Source organism: Tinamus guttatus, unplaced genomic scaffold (genome assembly GCF_059628265.1).
Source record: "Tinamus guttatus ecotype Peru unplaced genomic scaffold, ASM5962826v1 Tinamus_guttatus_pri_ptg000701l, whole genome shotgun sequence".
Classification (NCBI taxonomy): domain Eukaryota; kingdom Metazoa; phylum Chordata; class Aves; order Tinamiformes; family Tinamidae; genus Tinamus; species Tinamus guttatus.
Window position 1 is genome coordinate 1 of NW_028289235.1, and position 25,794 is coordinate 25,794.

At 60.4% G+C, this 25,794-nt stretch overlaps 1 protein-coding gene across 1 annotated transcript; it reads left to right on the plus strand.

Annotated features, from left to right (window-relative positions):
* Positions 1 to 367: 367 nt before the first annotated feature.
* LOC148591842 (ubiquitin-like modifier-activating enzyme 1) lies at positions 368 to 25,378 on the plus strand (the record flags this gene model as incomplete). The annotated part of the gene is made up of 10 exons (XM_088536698.1): positions 368 to 563; positions 1,718 to 1,792; positions 4,092 to 4,202; positions 6,213 to 6,402; positions 9,119 to 9,207; positions 9,306 to 9,398; positions 16,577 to 16,768; positions 17,675 to 17,776; positions 23,031 to 23,131; positions 25,242 to 25,378. Coding segments are annotated over 10 exons (1,285 nt in total), but the record flags the coding sequence as incomplete, so codon positions are not given.
* Between the last annotated feature and the right edge of the window lie 416 nt (positions 25,379 to 25,794).

The window sequence follows — 25,794 nt, forward strand, 5'->3', positions numbered from 1 at the left end:
AATGTCCCCATTCACCCCAATGTCCCCAACGTCCCCAATGTCATTGTCACCCATAGGGATCCCCGTTTCGTGGAGCGGACGCTCCGTCTCGCCGGGACGCAGCCACTCGAGGTCCTCGAGGCCCTGCACCGCAGCTGTCCCCAATGTCCCCAATGTCCCCATGTCCCCAATGTCCCCAATGTCCCCAACGTCCCCGATGTCCCCAATGTCATTGTCACCCGTAGGGATCCCCGTTTCGTGGAGCGGACGCTCCGTCTCGCCGGGACGCAGCCACTCGAGGTCCTCGAGGCCCTGCACCGCAGCTGTCCCCAATGTCCCCAATGTCCCCAATGACCCCAATGTCCCCAATGTCATTCCCATTCCATAGGGATCCCCGTTTCGTGGAGCGGACGCTCCGGTTGGCCGGGACGCAGCCACTCGAGGTCCTCGAGGCCCTGCACCGCAGTTTGGTGGCCGAGCGGCCCCGGTCCTGGCCCGACTGCGTCGCCTGGGCCTGTCGCCACTGGCACGTCCAGTACCGGAACAACATCCGGCAGCTGCTGCACAACTTCCCGCCGGGACAGGTCGGGAATGCGGCGGGAATGAGGGGGGAACGGCGGGGGGGAGGTGGGAAAGGGATGGGAACGATGGGAATGGGATGGGAACGAGGGGAGAGATGGGAACAATGGGAGAGATGGGAGAGGGATGGGAACAATGGGAGAGATGGGAGAGATGGGAGAGAGATGGGAAAGGGATGGGAACGATGGGAGAGAGATGGGAGAAACGGGAGAGACAGGAAAGGGATGGGAGAGAGATGGGAGAGACGGGAAAGGGATGGGAATAATGGGAGAGATGGGAAAGGGATGGGAACGAGGGGAGAGATGGGAAAGGGATGGGAGAGAGATGGGAGAAATGGGAGAGAGATGGAGAGATGGAGAGACGGGAGAGAGATGGTAGAGACAGGAGAGACAGGAAAGGGGAACGATGGGAGAGATGGGAGAGATGGGAACGATGGGGGAGAGATGGGAAAGGGACGGGAACGATGGGAGAGATGGGAAAGGGATGGGAACGATGGGAGAGAGATGGGAACGATGGGAGAGATGGGAACGATGGGGGAGAGATGGGAAAGGGATGGGAGAGAGATGGGAGAAATGGGAGAGATGGGAGAGATGGGAAAGGGATGGGAACGACGGGAGAGATGGGAAAGGGATGGGAGAGATGGGAGAGACGGGAGAGATGGGAATGATGGGAGAGATGGGAGAAATGGGAGCGTTTGGGGACAATTTGGGGCATTTGAGGACAATCCGGGGTGTTTGGGGACAATTTGGGGCGTTTGGTAACAATTTGGGGCATTTGGGGACAATTCGGGGCATTGGAGGACAATCTGGGGCGTTTGGGGACAATCCAGGGTGTTTGGGAACAATCCGGGGCGTTTGGGGACAATTCAGGGCATTTGGGGACAATTCAGGGCGTTTGGGGACAATCTGGGGCGTTTGGGGACAATCCGGGGCATTTGGGGACAATTCAGGGCATTTAGGGACAATTCGGGGCGTTTGGGGACAATCTGGGGCGTTTGGGGACAATTTTGGTGCGTTTGGGGCCCCGGAGGGTGATTTGGGGAGAAATCGCGGGGATTCGGGGGTTTCATCCCCCGCCGTCTGTTCTCCCCCCACCCCGCGATGACGTCACGGCTCCCCCCCGATGACGTCACGCCCCCCGATGACGTCATACCCTGCAGAAGACCAACGCGGGGACCCTGTTCTGGTCGGGGCCCAAGCGCTGCCCCCACCCGCTGACCTTCGACCCCGACAACGTGAGACCCCCCCCCCCCCGTGTCCCCTCTGTCACCCGCGGGTGCCACCGGGACCCCCCCGGGGCCACCCGGGTCCCCACGGGTCCCTACGTGTCCCCATGTGTCCCCATGTGTCCCCAAATGTCCCCATGTGTCCCCACGGGTCCCCTGTGTCCCCTGTGTCCCCAAATGTCCCCACGTGTCCCCACGGGTCCCCTGTGTCCCCATGTGTCCCCAAATGTCCCCACGGGTCCCCACGGGTCCCTGCGTGTCCCCTGTGTCCCCATGTGTCCCCACGGGTCCCCTGTGTCCCCATGTGTCCCCAAATGTCCCCAAATGTCCCCACGGGTCCCTACGTGTCCCCTGTGTCCCCATGTGTCCCCAAATGTCCCCACGGGTCCCCACGGGTCCCTACGTGTCCCCTGTGTCCCCATGTGTCCCCACGGGTCCCCACGGGTCCCTACGTGTCCCCATGTGTCCCCACGGGTCCCCTGTGTCCCCATGTGTCCCCAAATGTCCCCACGGGTCCCTACGTGTCCCCTGTGTCCCCATGTGTCCCCACGGGTCCCCACGGGTCCCTACGTGTCCCCATGTGTCCCCACGGGTCCCCTGTGTCCCCTGTGTCCCCAAATGTCCCCACGGGTCCCTACGTGTCCCCTGTGTCCCCATTTGTCCCCAAATGTCCCCACGGGTCCCCACGGGTCCCTACGTGTCCCCTGTGTCCCCAAATGTCCCCACGGGTCCCTACGTGTCCCCTGTGTCCCCATGTGTCCCCAAATGTCCCCACGGGTCCCCACGGGTCCCTACGTGACCCCTGTGTCCCCATGTGTCCCCAAATGTCCCCACGGGTCCCTGCGTGTCCCCTGTGTCCCCAAATGTCCCCACGGGTCCCTACATGTCCCCTGTGTCCCCATGTGTCCCCAAATGTCCCCATGGGTCCCCACAGGTCCCTACGTGTCCCCTGTGTCCCCAAATGTCCCCACGGGTCCCTACGTGTCCCCACGTGTCCCCATGTGTCCCCAAATGTCCCCACGGGTCCCCACGGGTCCCCTGTGTCCCCATGTGTCCCCACGGGTTCCCCTGTGTCCCCATGTGTCCCCAAATGTCCCCACGGGTCCCTACGTGTCCCCTGTGTCCCCATTTGTCCCCAAATGTCCCCACAGGTCCCCACGGGTCCCTACGTGTCCCCTGTGTCCCCAAATGTCCCCAAGGGGCCCTACGTGTCCCCTGTGTCCCCATGTGTCCCCACGGGTCCCCTGTGTCCCCATGTGTCCCCTGTGTCGCCCCATGTCCCTATGTGTCCCCCAGTGTCCCCCAGTGTCCACACATGTCACCATGTGTCCCCACATGTCTCCTGTGTCCCCAAATGTCCTCACGTGTCCCCACATGTCCCCACGTGTCCCCAAGTGTCCGCTCATGTCACTTTGTCCCCATTCCCCCACTTGTCCCCACATGTCCCCGCATGTCCCCATGTGTCCCTACGTGTCTCTTGTGTCCCCGTGTCCCCAAATGTCCCCAAGTGTCCCCACATGCCCCCCGTGTCTCTATGTCCTCACATGTCTCCACGTGTCTCCTGTGTCCCTATGTCCCCACATGTCCCCAAGTGTCCCTGCATGTCCCCAAGTGTCCCCAAATGTCCCCACATGTCCCCAAATGTCCCCATGTGTCCCCACATGTCCCTATGTGTCTCCTGTGTCCCCATGTGTCCTCAAGTGTCCCTACCTGTCCCCACATCCCCCATGTCCCCATGTGTCCCTATGTCCTCATGTCCCGACGTGTGCCCCTGTGTCCCCAAGTGTCCCCACATGTCCCTAAGTGTCCCCCGTGTCCCCACATGTCCCATGTTCCCGCGTGTCCCCATGTCCCCAAGTGTCCCCACGTGTCCCCATGTGTCCCCACGTGTCCCTATGTGTCTCCTGTGTCTCTAAGTGTCCCCACATGTCCCCATGTCCCCAAGTGTCCCCACGTGTCCCCATGTGTCCTCAAGTGTCCCTACATGTCCCCACGTGTCCCCATATCCCCCATGTCCCCATGTCCCCATGTGTCCCCATGTGTCCCTATATGTCTCCACGTTTCCCCATGTCCCCCTGTGTCCCCACGTGTCCCCCTGTGTCCCCACATGTCCCCAAGTGTCCCCAAATGTCCCCATGTGTCCCCATGTGTCCTCACATGTCCCTATGTGTCTCCTGTGTCCCCATGTGTCCTCAAGTGTCCCTACATGTCCCCACATGTCCCCATATCCCCCATGTCCCCATATCCCCCATGTCCCCAAATGTCCCCAATGTCCCCAATGTCCCCAAATGTCCCCGTGTCCCCCCAGCCGCTGCACCTGGACTACGTGGTGGCGGCCGCCAACCTCCTGGCTCAGTCCTACGGGCTGGGGGGATCCCGGGATCGCGGGGCCGTCCGGGAGCTGCTCCGGCGCGTCCGCGTCCCCACGTGTCCCCAAATGTCCCCAAGTGTCCCCATGTGTCCCCAAATGTCCCCATGTGTCCCCATGTGTCCTCACATGTCCCTATGTGTCTCCTGTGTCCCCACATCTCCTCAAGTGTCCTCACGTGTCCCCCATGTCCCCATGTGTCCCTATGTCCCCATGGGTCCCCATGTGTCCCCAGGTGTCCCCATGTCCCTGTGTGTCCCCAAGTGTCCCCATGTCCCCGTGTCCCCATGTGTCCCTTGTGTCTCTCTGTGTCCCCAAATGTCCCCAAGTGTCCCCATGTCCCCCCATGTCCCCCCACGTGTCTCCATGTCGCCGTGTCCCCACATGTCCCCAAGTGTCCCCAAATGTCCCCATGTGTCCCCTTGTGTCCTCACGTGTCCCTATGTGTTTCCTGGGTCCCAATGTGTCCTCAGGTGTCCCTAAGTGTCCCCACATGTCCCCATATCCCCCATGTCCCCATATCCCCCATGTCCCCAAATGTCCCCAAATGTCCCCAAGTGTCCCCATGTGTCCCCAAATGTCCCCATGTGTCCCCATGTGTCCCTATGTGTCTCCTGTGTCCCCATGTGTCCTCAAGTGTCCCTACATGTCCCCACGTGTCCCCATATCCCCCATGTCCCCAAGTGTCCCCCAATGTCCCCAAATGTCCCCAATGTCCCCAAATGTCCCCAATGTCCCCCAGCCGCTGCACCTGGACTACGTGGTGGCGGCCGCCAACCTCCTGGCTCAGTCCTACGGGCTGGGGGGATCCCGGGATCGCGGGGCCGTCCGGGAGCTGCTCCGGCGCGTCCGCGTCCCCACGTGTCCCCAAATGTCCCCAAGTGTCCCCATGTGTCCTCAAGTGTCCCCATGTGTCCCCATGTGTCCCCATGTGTCCTCACGTGTCCCTATGTGTCTCCTGTGTCCCCATGTGTCCTCAAGTGTCCCTACATGTCCCCACGTGTCCCCATATCCCCCATGTCCCCGCGTGTCCCCATGTCCCCACATGTCCCCAAATGTCCCCAAATGTCCCCATGTGTCCCCTTGTGTCCTCACGTGTCCCTATGTGTCTCCTGTGTCCCCATGTGTCCTCAAGTGTCCCTACATGTCCCCACGTGTCCCCATATCCCCCATGTCCCCATGTGTCCCCATGTCTCCAAATGTCCCCAAATGTCCCCAAATGTCCCCAATGTCCCCCAGCCGCTGCACCTGGACTACGTGGTGGCAGCCGCCAACCTCCTGGCTCAGTCCTACGGGCTGGGGGGATCCCGGGATCGCGGGGCCGTCCGGGAGCTGCTCCGGCGCGTCCGCGTCCCCACGTGTCCCCAAATGTCCCCAAGTGTCCCCAAGTGTCCCCATGTGTCCCCAAATGTCCCCATGTGTCCCCATGTGTCCTCACATGTCCCTATGTGTCTCCTGTGTCCCCACATCTCCTCAAGTGTCCCCACGTGTCCCCCATGTCCCCATGTGTCCCTATGTCCCCATGTGTCCCCATGGGTCCCCATGTGTCCCCAGGTGTCCCCATGTCCCTGTGTGTCCCCAAGTGTCCCCATGTCGCCATGTCCCCATGTGTCCCTTGTGTCTCTCTGTGTCCCCAAATGTCCCCAAGTGTCCCCATGTGTCCCCATGTCCCCCCATGTCCCCCCACGTGTCCCTATGTCCCCCTGTGTCCCCACATGTCCCCAAATGTCCCCAAGTGTCCCCATGTGTCCCCATGTGTCCTCACGTGTCCCTATGTGTCTCCTGTGTCCCCATGTGTCCTCAAGTGTCCCTACATGTCCCCACGTGTCCCCATATCCCCCATGTCCCCACATGTCCCCATGTCCCCACATGTCCCCAAATGTCCCCAAATGTCCCCATGTGTCCCCATGTGTCCTCACGTGTCCCTATGTGTCTCCTGTGTCCCCATGTGTCCTCAAGTGTCCCTATGTGTCCCCACGTGTCCCCATGTCCCCCATGTCCCGGCGCGTCCCCATGTCCCCCCATGTCCCCAATGTCCCCAATGTCCCCAATGTCCCCCAGCCGCTGCACCTGGACTACGTGGTGGCGGCCGCCAACCTCCTGGCTCAGTCCTACGGCCTTCCCGGCTCCCGGGATCGCGGGGCCGTCCGGGAGCTGCTCCGGCGCGTCCGCGTCCCCGACTTCGCCCCGCGCGCCGGCGTCCGCATCCACGTGTCCGACCAGGAGCTGCAGAGCGCCAGCGCCGCCGTCGGTGCGCGGGGACGGGGACACCGCGGGGACGGGGACACCGTGGGGACGGGGATAATGGGGAGGGGAATGGGGACACCATGGGGACAGCGGGGACGGGGACACCGTGGGGACGAGGGACACCATGGGGACAGGGATAATGGGGAGGGGAATGGGGACAGCGGGGACGGGGACAAGGGGACAGGGACGGGGGACACCGTGGGGACGGGGACAGGGATAATGGGGATGGGAATGGGGACAGCGGGGACGGGGACGGGGACAGCCATGGGGACAGGGACAGGGATAATGGGGATGGGGACAGGGATGGGGACAGCCTTGGGGACAGCCTTGGGGACAGCCATGGGAACAGGGGACACCATGGGGACAGCCATGGGGACAGGGACAGGGATAATGGGGATGGGGACAGGGATAATGGGGATGGGAATGGGGACAGCGGGGACGGGGACACCGTGGGGACAGCCTTGGGGACGGGGACACCGTGGAGACAAGGGACACCATGGGGACAGGGACAGGGATAATGGGGAGGGGAATGGGGACAGCGGGGACGAGGACACCGTGGGGACAGGGACGGGGATAATGGGGATGGGGACAAGGGACACCGTGGGGACAGCCTTGGGGACGGGGGATGGGGATGGGGACAGCCATGGGGACAGCCATGGGGACAGGGACAGGGACAGGGATAATGGGGATGGGAATGGGGACACCATGGGGACAGCCTTGGGGACAGGGACAGGGACAGGGATAATGGGGATGGGAATGGGGACAGCGGGGACGGGGACACCATGGGGACAGCCATGGGGACAGGGACAGGGATAATGGGGATGGGGACAGGGGACACCATGGGGACAGCGGGGACGGGGGATGGGGATGGGGACAGCCATGGGGACAGGGGGACAGCGATGGGGACAGTGATGGGGACAGGGGGACAGCCATGGGGACAGCCATGGGGACAGGGGACACCATGGGGACAGCCATGGGGACAGCCTTGGGGACAGGGACAGGGATAATGGGAATGGGGACATGGATGGGAACAGGGACGGGAATGGGGACAGTGGGGATGGGGACGGGGACAGCGGGAACAGGGACACTGGGGACAGGGGGACACCCAGGGGGATGATGACAGCAGGGACAGCAATGGGGACAGCGGGGGGGGGGCAGCAGGGCGACGGGGACACCCAGAGGGATGGGGACAGGGATGGGGACAGGGATGGGGACAGGGATGGGAATGGGGACAGGGACAATGAGGGGATGGGAAGGGGGACAGGGACCCCCGGGGGGGACGGGGACACCCCGGGGTGCTGGGGACAGGGATGGGGACAGGGGGACGGGGACACCCGGGGGGGACGGGGATGGGGACAGGGATGGGAATGGGGACAGGGACAATGAGGGCATGGGAATGGGGACAGGGACCCCCGGGGGGGACGGGGACACCCGTGGGTGCTGGGGACAGGGATGGGGACAGGGGGACGGGGATGGGGACAGGGATGGGGACACTGGGGGGACGGGGATGGGGACAGGGGAACGGGGACACCCGGGGGGACGGGGACACCCGTGGGTGCTGGGGGACCTGGGGGCGCCACAAGGTGCTGGGGGGTCCCCCCAGATGGCTGAGGGTCCCCACGTGTCCCCTGTGTCCCCCTGTGTCCCCATGTCCCCTGTGTCCCCTCCTCTCCCCATGTCCCCCCATGTCCCCCCATGTCCCCTGTCCCCCCATGTCCCCCCATGTCCCCCATATCCCCCCACGTCCCCCCACATCCCCCCATGTTCCCCCTTGTCCCCCCATGTCCCCATGTCCCCATCTCCCCCATGTCCCCCATGTCACCCCATGTCCCCCCATGTCCCCCATATCCGCCCTGTCCCCCCTATGTCCCCATGTCCCCCCATGTCCCCATATCCCCATGTCCCCTTGTCCCCATATCCCCCCATGTCCCCCATGTCCCCAATGTCCCCCATGTGTCCCGTGTCCCCGTATCCCCCCATGTCCCCAATGTCCCCCCTTGTCCCCATGTCCCATGTCCCCCCACATCCCCATGTCCCCCCATGTCCCCAATGTCCCTCATGTGTCCCGTGTCCCCCCATGTCCCCATGTCCCCCCATGTCCCCAATGTCCCCCATGTGTCCCGTGTCCCTGTATCCCCCATGTCCCCATATCCCCCATGTCCCCATGTCCCCATCTCCCCCATGTCCCCCAATGTCCCCCCTTGTACCCATGTCCCCAATGTCCCCCCTTGTACCCATGTCCCCCCTTGTCCCCATGTCCCCCCATGTCCCCCATGTCCCCAATGTCCCCCATGTGTCCTGTGTCCCTGTATCCCCCCATGTCCCCAATGTCCCCCCTTGTCCCCATGTCCCCCATATCCCCCTTGTCCCCCTGTCCCCTGTGTCCCCCCATGTCCCCATGTCCCCCCATGTCCCCATGTCCCCATATCCCCCCTTGTCCCCATGTCCCCCATATCCCCCTTGTCCCCCTGTCCCCTGTGTCCCCCCATGTCCCCATGTCCCCCCATGTCCCCATGTCCCCATATCCCCCCTTGTCCCCATATCCCCCCATGTCCCCAATGTCCCCTCTGTCCCCCATGTCCCCCCCATGTCCCCATGTCCCCCATGTCCCCCCATGTCCCCCCATGTTGTCCCCTCTGTCCCCCATGTCCCCCCCATGTCCCCATGTCCCCATGTCCCCATGTCCCCCATGTCCCCAATGTCCCCCACGTCCCCCGCAGACGACGGCCGCCTCGAGGAGCTCCGCTCCTCCCTGCCCCGTCCCGAGGAGCTTCCCGGATTCCGGATGTTCCCGGTGGAATTCGAGAAGGTGGGAGCCGCCCCTCCCCCCCCGGCAGCACCCATGGGTGCCCCCCGGGCCCCGCCCACCCCCCCCCCATGTCCCCATGTCCCCGTGTCCCCCCCCAGGACGATGACACCAACTTCCACATGGATTTCATCGTGGCGGCCTCCAACCTGCGCGCCGAGAACTACGACATCCCCCCGGCCGACCGGCACAAGGTGGGGACATGGGGACATTGGGGACATTGGGGACATGGGGGGACATGGGGACATTGGGGACACGGGGGACATTGGGGACATGGGGGATATGGGGGACATCGGGGACGTGGAGACATGGGGACGTTGGGGACACGGGGGGGACACGGGGGGGACACGAGGACATGGGGGGACATGGGGGACACGGGGGATATGGGGGGACGTGGAGACATGGAGGACATGGGAGAGACATGGGGACACAGGGGGACATTGGGGACATGGGGGACATTGGGATACATGGGGGATATGGGGGACATTGGGGTACATTGGGGACACGGGGGACATTGGGGACATGGGGGACATGGGGACATTGGGGGACATTGGGGACATTGGGGACACGGGGGACATTGGGGACATGGGGGACATGGGGACATTGGGGACATTGGGGACATTGGGATACATTGGGATACATTGGGGACATGGGGACACAGGGGGACATGGGGGATATGGGGGACATGGGGGATATTGGGGACATTGGGATACTTTGGGGACATTGGGGATATGGGGGACATCGGGGACATGGAGACATGGGGACATTGGGGACATGGAGGGACATGGGGGACACTGGGGGATATGGGGGGACATGGAGACATGGGGGATATGGGAGAGACACGGGGACATGGGGGGATGTGGGGACATGGGGGACATGGGGGATATTGGAGACATTGGGATACATTGGGGACATGGGGGATATGGGGGACATTGGGGACATTGGGGAACATTGGGGACATGGGGGACATTGGGGACATGGGGACATTGGGGACATTGGGGACATGGAGGACATTGGGGACATGGGGGATATGGAGGGATATGGGGGACATTGGGGACATTGGGGGACATTGGGGACATGGAGGACATTGGGGACATGGGGGGACATCGGGGACATTGGGATACATTGGGGACATTGGGATACATTGGGGACATGGGGGATATGGGGGAGACATGGGGACACGGGGACATGGGGACATGGGATATGGGGACATGGGGACATGGGGGGATATGGGGACATGGGGACACAGGGACATGGAGGACATGGGGGGACATGGAGGACATAGGGGACATGGGGACACGGGGGACACGGGATATGGGGACATGGGGACATGGGGGGATATGGGGACATGGGGACACAGGGACATGGGGGGACATGGAGGACATGGGGGGACATGGAAGACATAGGGGACATGGGGACACGGGGGACACGGGGACATGGGGGACACGGGGGGACATTGGGGACATGGGGGGACATTGGGGACATGGGGACATGGGAGGATATGGAGGGATATGGGGGGACATTGGGGACACTGGGACCAAGCAGGAAGGTGATGCTGGGGAAACTGGGGACATTGTCGACCCTGGGGACACTGGGGCCTTTGGGGACATTGGTGACCCCGGGGACATTGGGGACACTGGGGACATTGGTGACCCTGGTGACATGAGTGACATTGGTGTCATTGGTGACATTGGGGCCATTGGTGACCCTGGTGCTATTGGTGACCCTGGTGCTATTGGTGACACTGGTGACATGGGTGTCATTGGTGCCATGTCCCCCCCGCAGAGCAAGCTGATTGCGGGGAAGATGATCCTGGGGTCATTGGTGACACTGGTGTCATTTGTGACATGGGTGTCATTGGTGACATGGGTGACATGGGTGTCATTGGTGTCATTGGTGACACATGGGGACATGGGTGACATTGTCCCCATGCAGAGCAAGCTGATCACAGGGAAGATCATTCTGGGGTCATTGATGACCCTGGTGACATGGGTGTCATTGGTGACGTGGGTGACATTGGTGACATTGGTGACATTGGTGCCATGCCCCCCCCGCAGAGCAAGCTGATTGCGGGGAAGATGATCCTGGGGTCATTGGTGACATCAGTGACACTGGTGACATTGGTGACACTGGTGACATTGGTGTCATTGTCCCCCCATTCAGAGCAAGCTGATCTTTGGGAAGATCATCCTGGGGTCATGGGTGACATGGGTGTCATTGGTGACATGGGTGACATTGGTGACACTGGTGACGCTGGGTGACATTGGTGACACCGGTGACATTGGTGACATTGGTGTCCCATTACTCCCATTCACAGCAAGCTGATCGCGGGGAAGATCATCCCGGGGTCATTGGTGACCCTGGTGACAGTGGTGACATGGGCGTCATGGGTGACATGGGCGTCATGGGTGTCATTGGTGACACCAGTGTCATTGGTGTCATTGGTGTCATTGATGTCATTGGTGTCATTGGTGTCATTGGTGTCATTGGTGTCCCATTGTCCCCATTCAGAGCAAGCTGATCGCGGGCAAGATCATCCCGGGGTCATAGGTGTCATTGGTGACACTGGTGACATTGGTGACACGGGTGTCATTGGTGACATTGGTGACATCGGTGACACCGGTGTCATTGTCCCCCCATGCAGAGCAAGCTGATCGCAGGGAAGATCATCCCAGGGTCATTAGTGACATTGGTGTCATTGGTGACATTGGTGTCATTGCTGTCATTGTCCCCTGCAGAGCAAGCTGATCACAGGGAAGATCATCCTGGGGTCATTGATGGCATTAGTGACATGGGTGACACCGGTGTCATTGTCCCCCCATTCAGAGCAAGCTGATCGCGGGGAAGATCATCCCGGGGTCATTGGTGACACTGGTGACACGGGTGACACTGATGACACTGGTGACATTGGTGACCCTGGTGACAGTGGTGACATGGGTGACATGGGTGTCATTGGTGTCATTGGTCCCCTGCAGAGCAAGCTGATTGCAGGGAAGATCATCCTGGGGTCATTGGTGTCATTGATGTTATTGGTGACATTGGTGACACCGGTGTCATTGCTGTCACTGTCCCCCCATTCAGAGCAAGATGATGGCAGGGAAGATCATCCCGGGGTCATTGGTGACCCTGGTGACAGTGGTGACATGGGTGTCATGGATGACATGGGTGTCATTGGTGTCATTGGTGACACCAGTGTCATTGGTGTCATTGATGTCATTGGTGTCATTGATGTCATTGGTGACCCTGGTGTCATTGGTGTCATTGGTGTCATTGGTGTCATTGTCCCCATTCAGAGCAAGCTGATCGCGGGGAAGATCATCCCGGGGTCATTGATGTCATTGGTGTCATTGATGTCATTGATGTCATTGGTGTCATTGGTGTCATTGTCCCCATGCAGAGCAAGCTGATCGCGGGCAAGATCATCCCGGGGTCATTAGTGACACTGGTGTCATTGATGTCATTGGTGTCATTGGTGTCATTGATTTCATTGATGTCATTGGTGTCATTGGTGTCATTGGTCCCATTGTCCCCATTCAGAGCAAGCTGATCGCGGGCAAGATCATCCCAGGGTCATTGGTGACCCTGGTGACACGGGTGACACTGATGACACTGGTGACATTGGTGACCCTGGTGACAGTGGTGACATGGGTGTCATGGGTGACACCGGTGTCATTGGTGTCATTGGTGACACCGGTGTCATTGGTCCCCTGCAGAGCAAGCTGATCGCAGGGAAGATCATCCCGGGGTCATTAGTGACATTGGTGTCATTGGTGTCATTGATGTCATTGGTGTCATTGGTGTCATTGGTATCATTGATGTCATTGGTCCCATTGTCCCCATTCAGAGCAAGCTGATCGCGGGGAAGATCATCCCGGGGTCATTGGTGTCATTGGTGTCATTGATGTCATTGATGTCATTGATGTTATTGGTGTCATTGATGTCATTGATGTCATTGGTCCCATTGTCCCCATTCAGAGCAAGCTGATTGCGGGGAAGATCATCCCAGGGTCATTGGTGTCATTGATGTCATTGGTGTCATTGGTGTCATTGGTGTCATTGGTGTCATCGGTGTCATTGTCCCCATGCAGAGCAAGCTGATCGCGGGGAAGATCATCCCGGGGTCATTGGTGTCATTGATGTCATTGGTGTCATTGATGTCATTGGTGTCATTGGTGTCATCGGTGTCATTGTCCCCATTCAGAGCAAGCTGATCGCGGGGAAGATCATCCCGGGGTCATTGGTGTCATTGGTGACATTGGTGTCATTGTTGTCATTGGTGACCCTGGTGTCATTGGTGACCCTGGTGTCATTGTCCCCATTCAGAGCAAGCTGATCGCGGGGAAGATCATCCCGGGGTCATTAGTGTCATTGATGTCATTGGTGTCATTGGTGTCATTGGTGTCATTGGTGTCATTGGTGTCATTGGTGACCCTGGTGTTATTGTCCCCATTCAGAGCAAGCTGATCGCAGGGAAGATCATCCTGGGGTCATTGGTGTCATTGGTGACACTGGTGTCATTGATGTCATTGGTCCCATTGTCCCCATTCAGAGCAAGCTGATCGCGGGGAAGATCATCCCGGGGTCATTAGTGTCATTGGTGTCATGGGTGTCATTGGTGTCATTGGTGTCATTGGTGACCCTGGTGTCATTGGTGTCATTGGTCCCATTGTCCCCATTCAGAGCAAGCTGATCGCGGGGAAGATCATCCGGGGTCATTGGTGTCATTGGTGTCATTGATGTCATTGATGTCATTGGTGTCATTGGTGTCATTGGTGTCATTGATGTCATCGGTCCCATTGTCCCCCTGCAGAGCAAGCTGATCGCGGGGAAGATCATCCTGGGGTCATTGATGTCATTGGTGTCATTGTCCCCCCATTCAGAGCAAGCTGATCGCGGGGAAGATCATCCTGGGGTCATTGGTGTCATTGGTGTCATTGGTGTCATTGGTGTCATTGGTGTCATTGATTTCATTGATGTCATTGGTGTCATTGGTGTCATTGTCCCCCCCTGCAGAGCAAGCTGATCGCGGGGAAGATCATCCCGGGGTCATTGGTGTCATTGATGTCATTGGTGTCATTGATGTCATTGGTCCCATTGTCCCCCTGCAGAGCAAGCTGATGGCGGGGAAGATCATCCCGGCGTCATTAGTGACATTGATGTCATTGGTGACATTTGTGTCATTGATGTCATTGGTGTCATCGGTGTCATTGATGTCATTGATGTCATTGATGTCATTGATGTCATTGGTGTCATTGGTGTCATTGTCCCCATTGTCCCCATGCAGAGCAAGCTGATCGCGGGGAAGATCATCCCGGGGTCATTGGTGACATTGGTGTCATTGGTGTCATTGATGTCATTGGTGTCATTGGTGTCATTGGTGTCATTGTCCCCATTGTCCCCATGCAGAGCAAGCTGATCGCGGGCAAGATCATCCCGGGGTCATTAGTGACATTGGTGACACTGGTGACATTGGTGACATTGGTGTCATTGATGTCATTGGTGTCATTGGTCCCATTGTCCCCATTCAGAGCAAGCTGATCGCGGGGAAGATCATCCCGGGGTCATTGGTGACATTGGTGTCATTGGTGTCATTGATGTCATTGGTGTCATTGGTGTCATTGTCCCCATTCAGAGCAAGCTGATCGCGGGGAAGATCATCCCGGGGTCATTGATGTCATTGATGTCATTGATGTCATTGGTGTCATTGGTGTCATTGGTCCCATTGTCCCCATGCAGAGCAAGCTGATCGCGGGGAAGATCATCCCGGGGTCATTGATGTCATTGGTGTCATTGGTGTCATTGATGTCATTGGTGACACTGGTGTCATTGGTGACCCTGGTGTCATTGGTGTCATTGGTGTCATTGTCCCCATTGTCCCCCCCTGCAGAGCAAGCTGATCGCGGGGAAGATCATCCCGGGGTCATTGGTGTCATTGATGTCATTGGTGTCATTGATGTCATTGGTGTCATTGTCCCCATTGTCCCCCCCATTCAGAGCAAGCTGATCGCGGGCAAGATCATCCCGGGGTCATTGGTGTCATTGGTGTCATTGGTGTCCTTGGTGACACTGGTGTCATTGATGTCATTGGTGTCATTGATGTCATTGGTGACCCTGGTGTCATTGATGTCATTGGTGTCATTGTCCCCATTGTCCCCATTCAGAGCAAGCTGATCGCGGGGAAGATCATCCCGGGGTCATTAGTGACATTGGTGTCATTGATATCATTGGTGTCATTGGTGTCATTGATGTCATTGGTGTCATTGGTGACCCTGGTGTCATTGATGTCATTGTCCCCATTGCCCCCCCATTCAGAGCAAGCTGATCGCGGGGAAGATCATCCTGGGGTCATTGATGTCATTGGTGTCATTGATGTCATTGGTGACCCTGGTCCCATTGTCCCCATTGTCCCCCTGCAGAGCAAGCTGATCGCGGGGAAGATCATCCTGGGGTCATTGGTGTCATTGGTGACACCAGTGTCATTGGTGTCATTGATGTCATTGGTGACCCTGGTGTCATTGGTGTCATTGTTGTCATTGTTGTCACTGTCCCCCCCATTCAGAGCAAGCTGATCGCGGGGAAGATCATCCTGGGGTCATTGGTGTCATTGGTGACACTGGTGTCATTGGTGTCATTGATGTCATTGTTGTCATTGTCCCCATTGTCCCCCCCATGCAGAGCAAGCTGATCGCGGGGAAGATCATCCCGGTGTCATTGGTGTCATTGATGTCATTGATGTCATTGGTGTCATTGGTGTCATTGGTGTCATTGGTGACACCAGTGTCACTGGTGTCATTGGTGTCATTGGTGTCATTGGTGTCATTGATGTCATCGGTGTCACTGTCCCCCCCTGCAGAGCAAGCTGATCGCGGGGAAGATCATCCCGGGGTCATTAGTGACATTGGTGTCATTGGTGTCATTGATGTCATTGGTGTCATTGTCCCCGTTGTCCCCATTCAGAGCAAGCTGATCGCGGGGAAGATCATCTTGGGGTCATTGGTGTCATTGGTGACCCTGGTGTCATTGATGTCATTGGTGTCATTGATATCATTGGTGACACTGGTGTCATTGGTCCCATTGTCCCCATTCAGAGCAAGCTGATCGCGGGGAAGATCATCCCGGGGTCATTGGTGTCATTGATGTCATTGGTGTCATTGGTGACCCTGGTGTCATTGATGTCATTGATGTCATTGATGTCATTGATGTCATTGTCCCCATTGTCCCCCCCTGCAGAGCAAGCTGATCGCGGGGAAGATCATCCCGGGGTCATTGGTGTCATTGATGTCATTGGTGTCATTGGTGACCCTGGTGTCATTGATGTCATTGATGTCATTGATGTCATTGGTGACCCTGGTCCCATTGTGTCCCCATTCAGAGCAAGCTGATCGCGGGGAAGATCATCCCGGCCATCGCGACGACGACGGCGGCGGTGGCCGCCCTGGCCTGCCTGGAGCTCTACAAACTGGTGCAGGGCCACGGGCGCCTGGGGAGCTACAAGAACTCGTTCCTCAACCTGGCGCTGCCCTTCGTGGGCTGCTCCGAGCCGCTGGCGTGCCCGCGGAACAAGGTGCGTGCCCCACGGCGCCCCATAGCGCCTGCCCCAGAGCGCCCCATAGTGCCTGCCCCATAGCGCCCCATAGCACCCCATAGCGCCCCATAGCGCCTGCCTCATAGCGCCTGCCCCATAGCACCCCATAGCGCCTGCCCCATAGCGCCTGCTCCATAGCGCCCACCCCATAGCGCCCCATAGCGCCCGCCCCATAGTGCCTGCCCCATAGAGCCCCATAGCGCCTGCCCCATAGCGCCCCATAGCGCCCGCCCCATAGTGCCTGCCCCACGGCGCCCCATAGTGCCTGCCCCATAGCGCCCCATAGCGCCCACCCCATAGCGCCCCATAGCGCCCCATAGCGCCTGCCCCATAGTGCCCCATAGCACCTGTCCCATAGCGCCCCATAGCGCCCCACAGCAACCCATAGCGCCCCATAGCGCCCCACAGCGCCCCATAGCACCTGCCGTCCTACAAGACGGCGCCGCCTGCCCCATGGCGCCGCCCCATGGCTCCGCCCCCCGCCCCACGGCTCCGCCCCACGGCTCCACCCCACGGCCCCGCCCCACGGCTCCGCCCCACGGCTCCGCCCCCCCACCCCACGGCCCCGCCCCATGGCCCTGCCCCACGCCCCACGGCTCCGCCCCCCGCCCCACGGCTCCGCCCCACGGCTCCGCCCCCCGCCCCACGGCTCCGCCCCACGGCCCCGCCCCACGGCTCCGCCCCCCGCCCCACGGCTCCGCCCCACGGCCCCGCCCCCCGCCCCACGGCCCCGCCCCCCGCCCCACGGCTCCACCCCACGGCCCCGCCCCACGGCTCCACCCCACGGCCCCGCCCACCCCACGGCCCTGCCCCATGGCCCTGCCCCACGGCTCCGCCCCCCGCCCCACGGCCCCGCCCCCCGGCCCACGGCTCCGCCCCCCGCAGTACTACGAGGTGGAGTGGACGCTCTGGGACCGCTTCGAGGTGCAGGGGCTGCAGCCCGACGGGCAGGAGATGACGCTGCGGCAGTTCCTGGCCTACTTCAAGGTGCCACCGCGGGGGGACACGGGGACATCGGGGACATGGGGGATGTGGGGGGACATGGGGGACATTGGGGACAGGGGGAGACATTGGGGACATCGGGGACATTGGGGACATGGGGGGGACATGGGGACATGGGGACATGGGGGGACATTGGGGACATTGGGGACATTGGGGACATCGGGGACATTGGGGACAGGGGGAGACATTGGGGACATCAGGGACATTGGAGACATGGGGACATTGGGGATGTGGGGGGACATGGGGGGGACATTGGGGACATGGGGGACATTGGGGACAGGGGGAGACATTGGGGACATCGGGGACATTGGGGACATTGGGGACATGGGGAGACATTGGGGACATTGGGGATATGGGGACATGGGGGGGACATGGGGAGACATTGGGGACATTGGGGATATGGGGACATGGGGGGGACATTGGGGACATTGGGGACATCGGGGACATTGGGGACATTGGGGATGTGGGGGGACATGGGGGACATCGGGGACATGGGGACACGGGGGGACATTGGGGACATCGGGGACATTGGGGACATTGGGGACAGGGGGGGACATGGGGACATTGGGGACAGGGGGAGACATTGGGGACATGGGGACATTGGGGACATTGGGGATGTGGGGGGACATGGGGGGGACATTGGGGACATTGGGGACATGGGGGGACATTGGGGACATCAGGGACATTGGGGACACTGGGGATGTGGGGGAACATGGGGGGACATCGGGGACATTGGGGACATTGGGGATGTGGGGGGACATGGGGGGGACATTGGGGACATAGGGGAGACATGGGGGACATTGGGGACATTGGGGACATCGGGGACATTGGGGACATGGGGGGACATGGGGAGACATTGGGGACATTGGGGATATGGGGACATGGGGACATGGGGGGACATCGGGACATTGGGGACATTGGGGACATTGGGGACGGGGGAGACATTGGGGACATGGGGGACAGGGGGACATGGGGACATGGAGACATGGTGGGACATTGGGACATGGGGGACATTGGGGACATTGGGGACATGGGGGGACATGGGGACACGAGGGGACATCGGGGACATTGGGGACATGGGGGGCCATGGGGGGACATTGGGGACATTGGGGACGTGGGGGGACATGGGGGGACATTGGGGACATTGGGGACATGGGAGACACAGGAGACACGGGGGGACATGGGGGACATGGGACATTGGGGACATTGGGGACATGGGGGGACATTGGGGACAGGGGGGACATGGGGACATGGGGACATGGAGGGACATGGACATGGGGACAGGGGAATATGGCAACATGGGGGGACATGGGGGATAGGGGGGGACATGGGGGGACATGGGGGTGGCCGCGTCCCCGCGTCCCCATGTCACTGTGTCACTGTGTCCCCATGTCAGTGTGTCCTTGTCCCTATGTCACTGTGTCTGTGTGTCCTCGTGTCCCCATGTCACCGTGTCCACAGGAGCAGCGCCACTTGGAGATCACCAGGGTGTCCCCATGTCCTCGTGTTGTCCCCATGTCATTGTCCCCATGTCATTGTCCCCATAGGAACGGCACCGTCTCGAGATCACCATGCTGTCCCAGGGGATCTCCATGGCCATGTCCCCATGTCATTGTCCCCATGTCATTGTCCCCATGTCATTGTCCCCATAGGAACGGCACTGTCTGGAGATCACCATGCTGTCCCAGGGGGTCTCCATGGCCATGTCCCCATGTCATTGTCCCCATGTCATTGTCCCCATGTCATTGTCCCCACAGGAACGGCACCGTCTGGAGATCACCATGCTGTCCCAAGGGGTCTCCATGTCATTGTCCCCATGTCATTGTCCCCATGTCATTGTCCCCATAGGAACGGCACCGTCTGGAGATCACCATGCTGTCCCAGGGGGTCTCCATGGCCATGTCCCCATGTCATTGTCCCCATGTCATTGTCCCCATGTCATTGTCCCCACAGGAACGGCACCGTCTGGAGATCACCATGCTGTCCCAAGGGGTCTCCATGTCATTGTCCCCATGTCATTGTCCCCATGTCATTGTCCCCATGTTGTCCCCATAGAAACGGCACCGTCTGGAGATCACCATGCTGTCCCAGGGGGTCTCCATGGCCATGTCCCCATGTCATTGTCCCCATGTCATTGTCCCCATGTCATTGTCCCCACAGGAACGGCACCGTCTCGAGATCACCATGCTGTCCCAGGGGGTCTCCATGGCCATGTCCCCATGTCATTGTCCCCATGTCATTGTCCCCATGTTGTCCCCACAGGAACGGCACCGTCTGGAGATCACCATGCTGTCCCAGGGGGTCTCCATGGCCGTGTCCCCATGTCATTGTCCCCATGTTGTCCCCACAGGAACGGCACCGTCTGGAGATCACCATGCTGTCCCAGGGGGTCTCCATGTCATTGTCCCCATGTCATTGTCCCCATGTCATTGTCCCCACAGGAACGGCACCGTCTGGAGATCACCATGCTGTCCCAGGGGGTCTCCATGTCATTGTCCCCATGTCATTGTCCCCATGTCATTGTCCCCACAGGAACGGCACCGTCTCGAGATCACCATGCTGTCCCAGGGGGTCTCCATGTCATTGTCCCCATGTCATTGTCCCCATGTCATTGTCCCCACAGGAACGGCACCGTCTCGAGATCACCATGCTGTCCCAGGGGGTCTCCATGTCCCCATGTCATTGTCCCCATGTCATTGTCCCCATGTCATTGTCCCCATAGGAACGGCACCGTCTGGAGATCACCATGCTGTCCCAGGGGGTCTCCATGTCATTGTCCCCATGTCATTGTCCCCATGTTGTCCCCACAGGAACGGCACCGTCTGGAGATCACCATGCTGTCCCAGGGGGTCTCCATGGCCATGTCCCCATGTCATTGTCCCCATGTCATTGTCCCCATGTCATTGTCCCCACAGGAACGGCACCGTCTGGAGATCACCATGCTGTCCCAGGGGGTCTCCATGTCATTGTCCCCATGTCATTGTCCCCATGTTGTCCCCACAGGAACGGCACCGTCTGGAGATCACCATGCTGTCCCAGGGGGTCTCCATGGCCATGTCCCCATGTCATTGTCCCCATGTCATTGTCCCCATAGGAACGGCACCGTCTGGAGATCACCCTGCTGTCCCAGGGTGTCCCCATGTCCTCGTGTTGTCCCCATGTCATTGTCCCCATGTCATTGTCCCCACAGGAACGGCACCGTCTGGAGATCACCATGCTGTCCCAGGGGGTCTCCATGGCCATGTCCCCATGTCATTGTCCCCATGTCATTGTCCCCATGTCATTGTCCCCACAGGAACGGCACCGTCTCGAGATCACCATGCTGTCCCAGGGGGTCTCCATGGCCATGTCCCCATGTCATTGTCCCCATGTCATTGTCCCCATGTCATTGTCCCCACAGGAACGGCACCGTCTCGAGATCACCATGCTGTCCCAGGGGGTCTCCATGGCCATGTCCCCATGTCATTGTCCCCATGTCATTGTCCCCATGTCATTGTCCCCACAGGAACGGCACCGTCTCGAGATCACCATGCTGTCCCAAGGGGTCTCCATGGCCATGTCCCCATGTCATTGTCCCCATGTCATTGTCCCCATAGGAACGGCACCATCTCGAGATCACCATGCTGTCCCAGGGGGTCTCCATGTCATTGTCCCCATGTCATTGTCCCCGTGTCATTGTCCCCACAGGAACGGCACCGTCTGGAGATCACCATGCTGTCCCAGGGGGTCTCCATGTCATTGTCCCCATGTCATTGTCCCCATGTCATTGTCCCCATAGGAACGGCACCGTCTCGAGATCACCATGCTGTCCCAGGGGGTCTCCATGGCCATGTCCCCATGTCATTGTCCCCATGTCATTGTCCCCATAGGAATGGCACCGTCTCGAGATCACCATGCTGTCCCAGGGGGTCTCCATGGCCATGTCCCCATGTCATTGTCCCCATGTCATTGTCCCCATGTTGTCCCCATAGGAACGGCACCGTCTCGAGATCACCATGCTGTCCCAGGGGGTCCCCATGTCATTGTCCCCATGTCATTGTCCCCATGTCATTGTCCCCACAGGAACGGCACCGTCTGGAGATCACCATGTTGTCCCAGGAGGTCTCCATGGCCATGTCCCCATGTCATTGTCCCCGTGTCATTGTCCCCATGTCATTGTCCCCATGTTGTCCCCATAGGAACGGCACCATCTGGAGATCACCATGCTGTCCCAGGGGGTCTCCATGGCCATGTCCTCGTGTTGTCCCCATGTCATTGTCCCCATGTCATTGTCCCCATGTCATTGTCCCCACAGGAACGGCACCGTCTGGAGATCACCATGCTGTCCCAGGGGGTCTCCATGGTCATGTCCCCATGTCATTGTCCCAATGTCATTGTCCCCATGTTGTCCCCACAGGAACGGCACCGTCTGGAGATCACCATGCTGTCCCAGGGGGTCTCCATGGCCATGTCCCCATGTCATTGTCCCCATGTCATTGTCCCCATGTTGTCCCCACAGGAACGGCACCGTCTGGAGATCACCATGCTGTCCCAGGGGGTCTCCATGGCCATGTCCCCATGTCATTGTCCCCATGTCATTGTCCCCATAGGAACGGCACCGTCTGGAGATCACCATGCTGTCCCAGGGGGTCTCCATGTCCCCATGTCATTGTCCCCATGTCATTGTCCCCACAGGAACGACACCGTCTGGAGATCACCATGCTGTCCCAGGGGGTCTCCATGGCCATGTCCTCGTGTTGTCCCCATGTCATTGTCCCCATGTTGTCCCCACAGGAACGGCACCGTCTCGAGATCACCATGTTGTCCCAGGGGGTCCCCATGTCATTGTCCCCATGTCATTGTCCCCATAGGAACGGCACCGTCTGGAGATCACCATGCTGTCCCAGGGGGTCTCCATGGCCATGTCCCCATGTCATTGTCCCCATGTCATTGTCCCCATGTTGTCCCCACAGGAACGGCACCGTCTGGAGATCACCATGCTGTCCCAGGGGGTCTCCATGGCCATGTCCCCATGTCATTGTCCCCATGTCATTGTCCCCATGTCATTGTCCCCACAGGAACGGCACCGTCTGGAGATCACCATGCTGTCCCAGGGGGTCTCCATGGCCATGTCCCCATGTCATTGTCCCCATGTCATTGTCCCCATAGGAACGGCACCGTCTGGAGATCACCATGTTGTCCCAGGGGGTCTCCATGGTCATGTCCCCATGTCATTGTCCCCATGTCATTGTCCCCATAGGAACGGCACCGTCTGGAGATCACCATGCTGTCCCAGGGGGTCTCCATGCTCTACTCCTTCTTCATGCCGGCCGCGAAGCTCCGCGAGCGCCACGACCAACCGTACGGAGGGGACACGGGGACATGGGGACACGGGGACGGGGACGGGGACATGGGGATGGGGACAGGGATGGGGACACGGGGACGGGATGGGGACAGGGATGGGGACGGGATGGGGACACGGGGATGGGGACGGGGACACAGGGATGGGGATGGGGACAGGGATGGGGACAGGGATGGGGACACAGGGATGGGGACGGGGACACAGGGATGGGGATGGGGACAGGGATGGGGACACGGGGATGGGGACGGGGACACAGGGATGGGGATGGGGACAGGGATGGGGACAGGACAGGGATTGGGATGGGGATGGCGACAGGACAGGGACAAGGACGGGATGGGGACACAGGGACAGGGATGGGGACACAGGGACAGGGATGGGGACACAGGGATGAGGATGGGGACGAGGACAGGGACACAGGGATGGGGACACAGGGACGGGATGGGGACAGGGACACGGGGATGGGGACACGGGGATGGGGACAGGATGGGAGCAGGGACAGGGATGGGGTTGGAGATGGAGACAGGGACAGGGACAAGGATGGGGACAGGGACGGGGACAGGATGGGGACAAAATGGGGGACAGGGACAGGGACGGGATGGGGATGGGGACAGGATGGGGACACAGGAATGGGGACAGGGACAGGGATGGGGTTGGAGACGGAGACAGGGACAGGGACAAGGATGGGGACAGGGACGGAGACGGGATGGGGACAAAATGGGGGACAGGGACAGGGATAGGGACAGGACAGGGATGGGGATGGGGACAGGATGGGGACAGGGACAGGGATGGGGTTGGAGATGGGGACGGGGACAGGGACAGGGACAAGGATGGGGACAGGGACGGACACGGGATGGGGACAAAATGGGGACACAGGGACAGGGATAGGGACAGGACAGGGATGGAGATGGGGACAGGGATGGGACAGGGACAAGGATAGGGACAGGATGGGGACGGGGATGGGATGGGGATGGGGACACAGGGATGGGGACACCGGGATGGGGATGCAGGGACGGGGATGGGGACAGGGACAAGGACGGGGACACAGGGATGGGGACAGGGACGGGATGGGGACAGGGACGGGATGGGGATGGGGACACAGGGATGGGGACAGGACAGGGATGGGGCTGGGATGAGGATGGGGACAGGGACAGGGGGACACGCGTGTCCCCTCCCCGCGCTGGCCCCGTGTCCCCATCCCCGTGGGGTCCCCATCCCCATTGTGTCCCTGTCCCCGTTTCCCCTGTCACCCCCTGGTGTCCCCGCAGTGTCCCTGTCCCCACAGGGTCCCCACGTGTCCCCACGGTGTCCTGGGCCGCCGCGTCAAGGCTGTGCCCCGTGTCCCCAATGTCCCCATTGTCCCCATTATCCCCAGTGTCCCCAATGTCCCCAGTGTCCCCAATGTCCCCAATGCCCCCCACGTCCCCACGGTGTCCCTGTTGTCCCCAATGTCCCCAATGTCCCCGTTATCCCCAATGTCCCTGTGTCCCCACGGTGTCCCCATTGTTCCCATTGTCCCCATTATCCCCATTATCCCCAATGTCCCTGTGTCCCCACGGTGTCCCCAATGTCCCCATTATCCGCAATGTCCCCATTGTCCCCATTATCCCCAATGTCCCTGTGTCCCCATGGTGTCCCCATTGTCCCCATTATCCCCATTATCCCCATCGTCCCCAATGTCCCCACAGTGTCCCCAATGTCCCCATTATCCCCAATGTCCCTGTGTCCCCATGGTGTCCCCATTGTCCCCATTATCCGCAACGTCCCCCATGTCCCCATTGTCCCCAATGTCCCCACAGTATCCCCATTGTCCCCATTATCCCCATTGTCCCCAATGTCCCCATTATCCCCAATGTCCCCAATGTCCCCGTTGTCCCCATAGGATGACGGAGATCGTGGCGCGCGTCTCCAAGAAGCGCCTTGGCCGCCATGTCAAGGCCCTGCCCATGTCCCCAATGTCCCCAATGTCCCCAATGTCCCCATTATCCCCAATGTCCCCAATGTCCCCATTATCCCCAATGTCCCCAATATCCCCAATGTCCCCATTGTCCCCAATGTCCCCAATGTCCCCAATGTCCCCATGTCCCCACAATGTCCCCGTTGTCCCCATAGGATGACGGAGATCGTGGCGCGCGTCTCCAAGAAGCGCCTTGGCCGCCATGTCAAGGCCCTGGTCTTCGAGCTCTGCTGCAACGACGACTCCGACGCCGACATCGAGGTCCCCTACGTGCGCTACGCCCTGCGCTAGCCCCGCCCCCGGACACGCCCCCCGCCCCGCCCCCGGACACGCCCCCCCCCCCCGCGGCGGGGCCCCGCCCCAATAAAGCCACGTGGTGAAAAGGAGGCTCCGCCCCCCTGCGCTGCAAGATGGCCGCCGGGGGAGGGAGTGGTGGGCGGGGCCAAGGTGGTGTCGGGGAGGGGGTGGTGGGCGGGGCCAAGATGGCCGCCGGGGGAGGAAGTGGTGGGCGGGGCCAAGGTGGTGTCGGGGAGGGAGTGGTGGGCGGGGCCAAGGTGGCGTCGGGGGGTGGGCGGGGCCAAGGTGGCGTCGGGGTGGTGGGCGGGGCCAAGGTGGCGTCGGGGACGGGGTGGTGGGCGGGGCCAAGATGGCGTCGGGGGGTGGGCGGGGCCAAGGTGGCGGTCGAGGAGGGGGTGGTGGGCGGGGCCA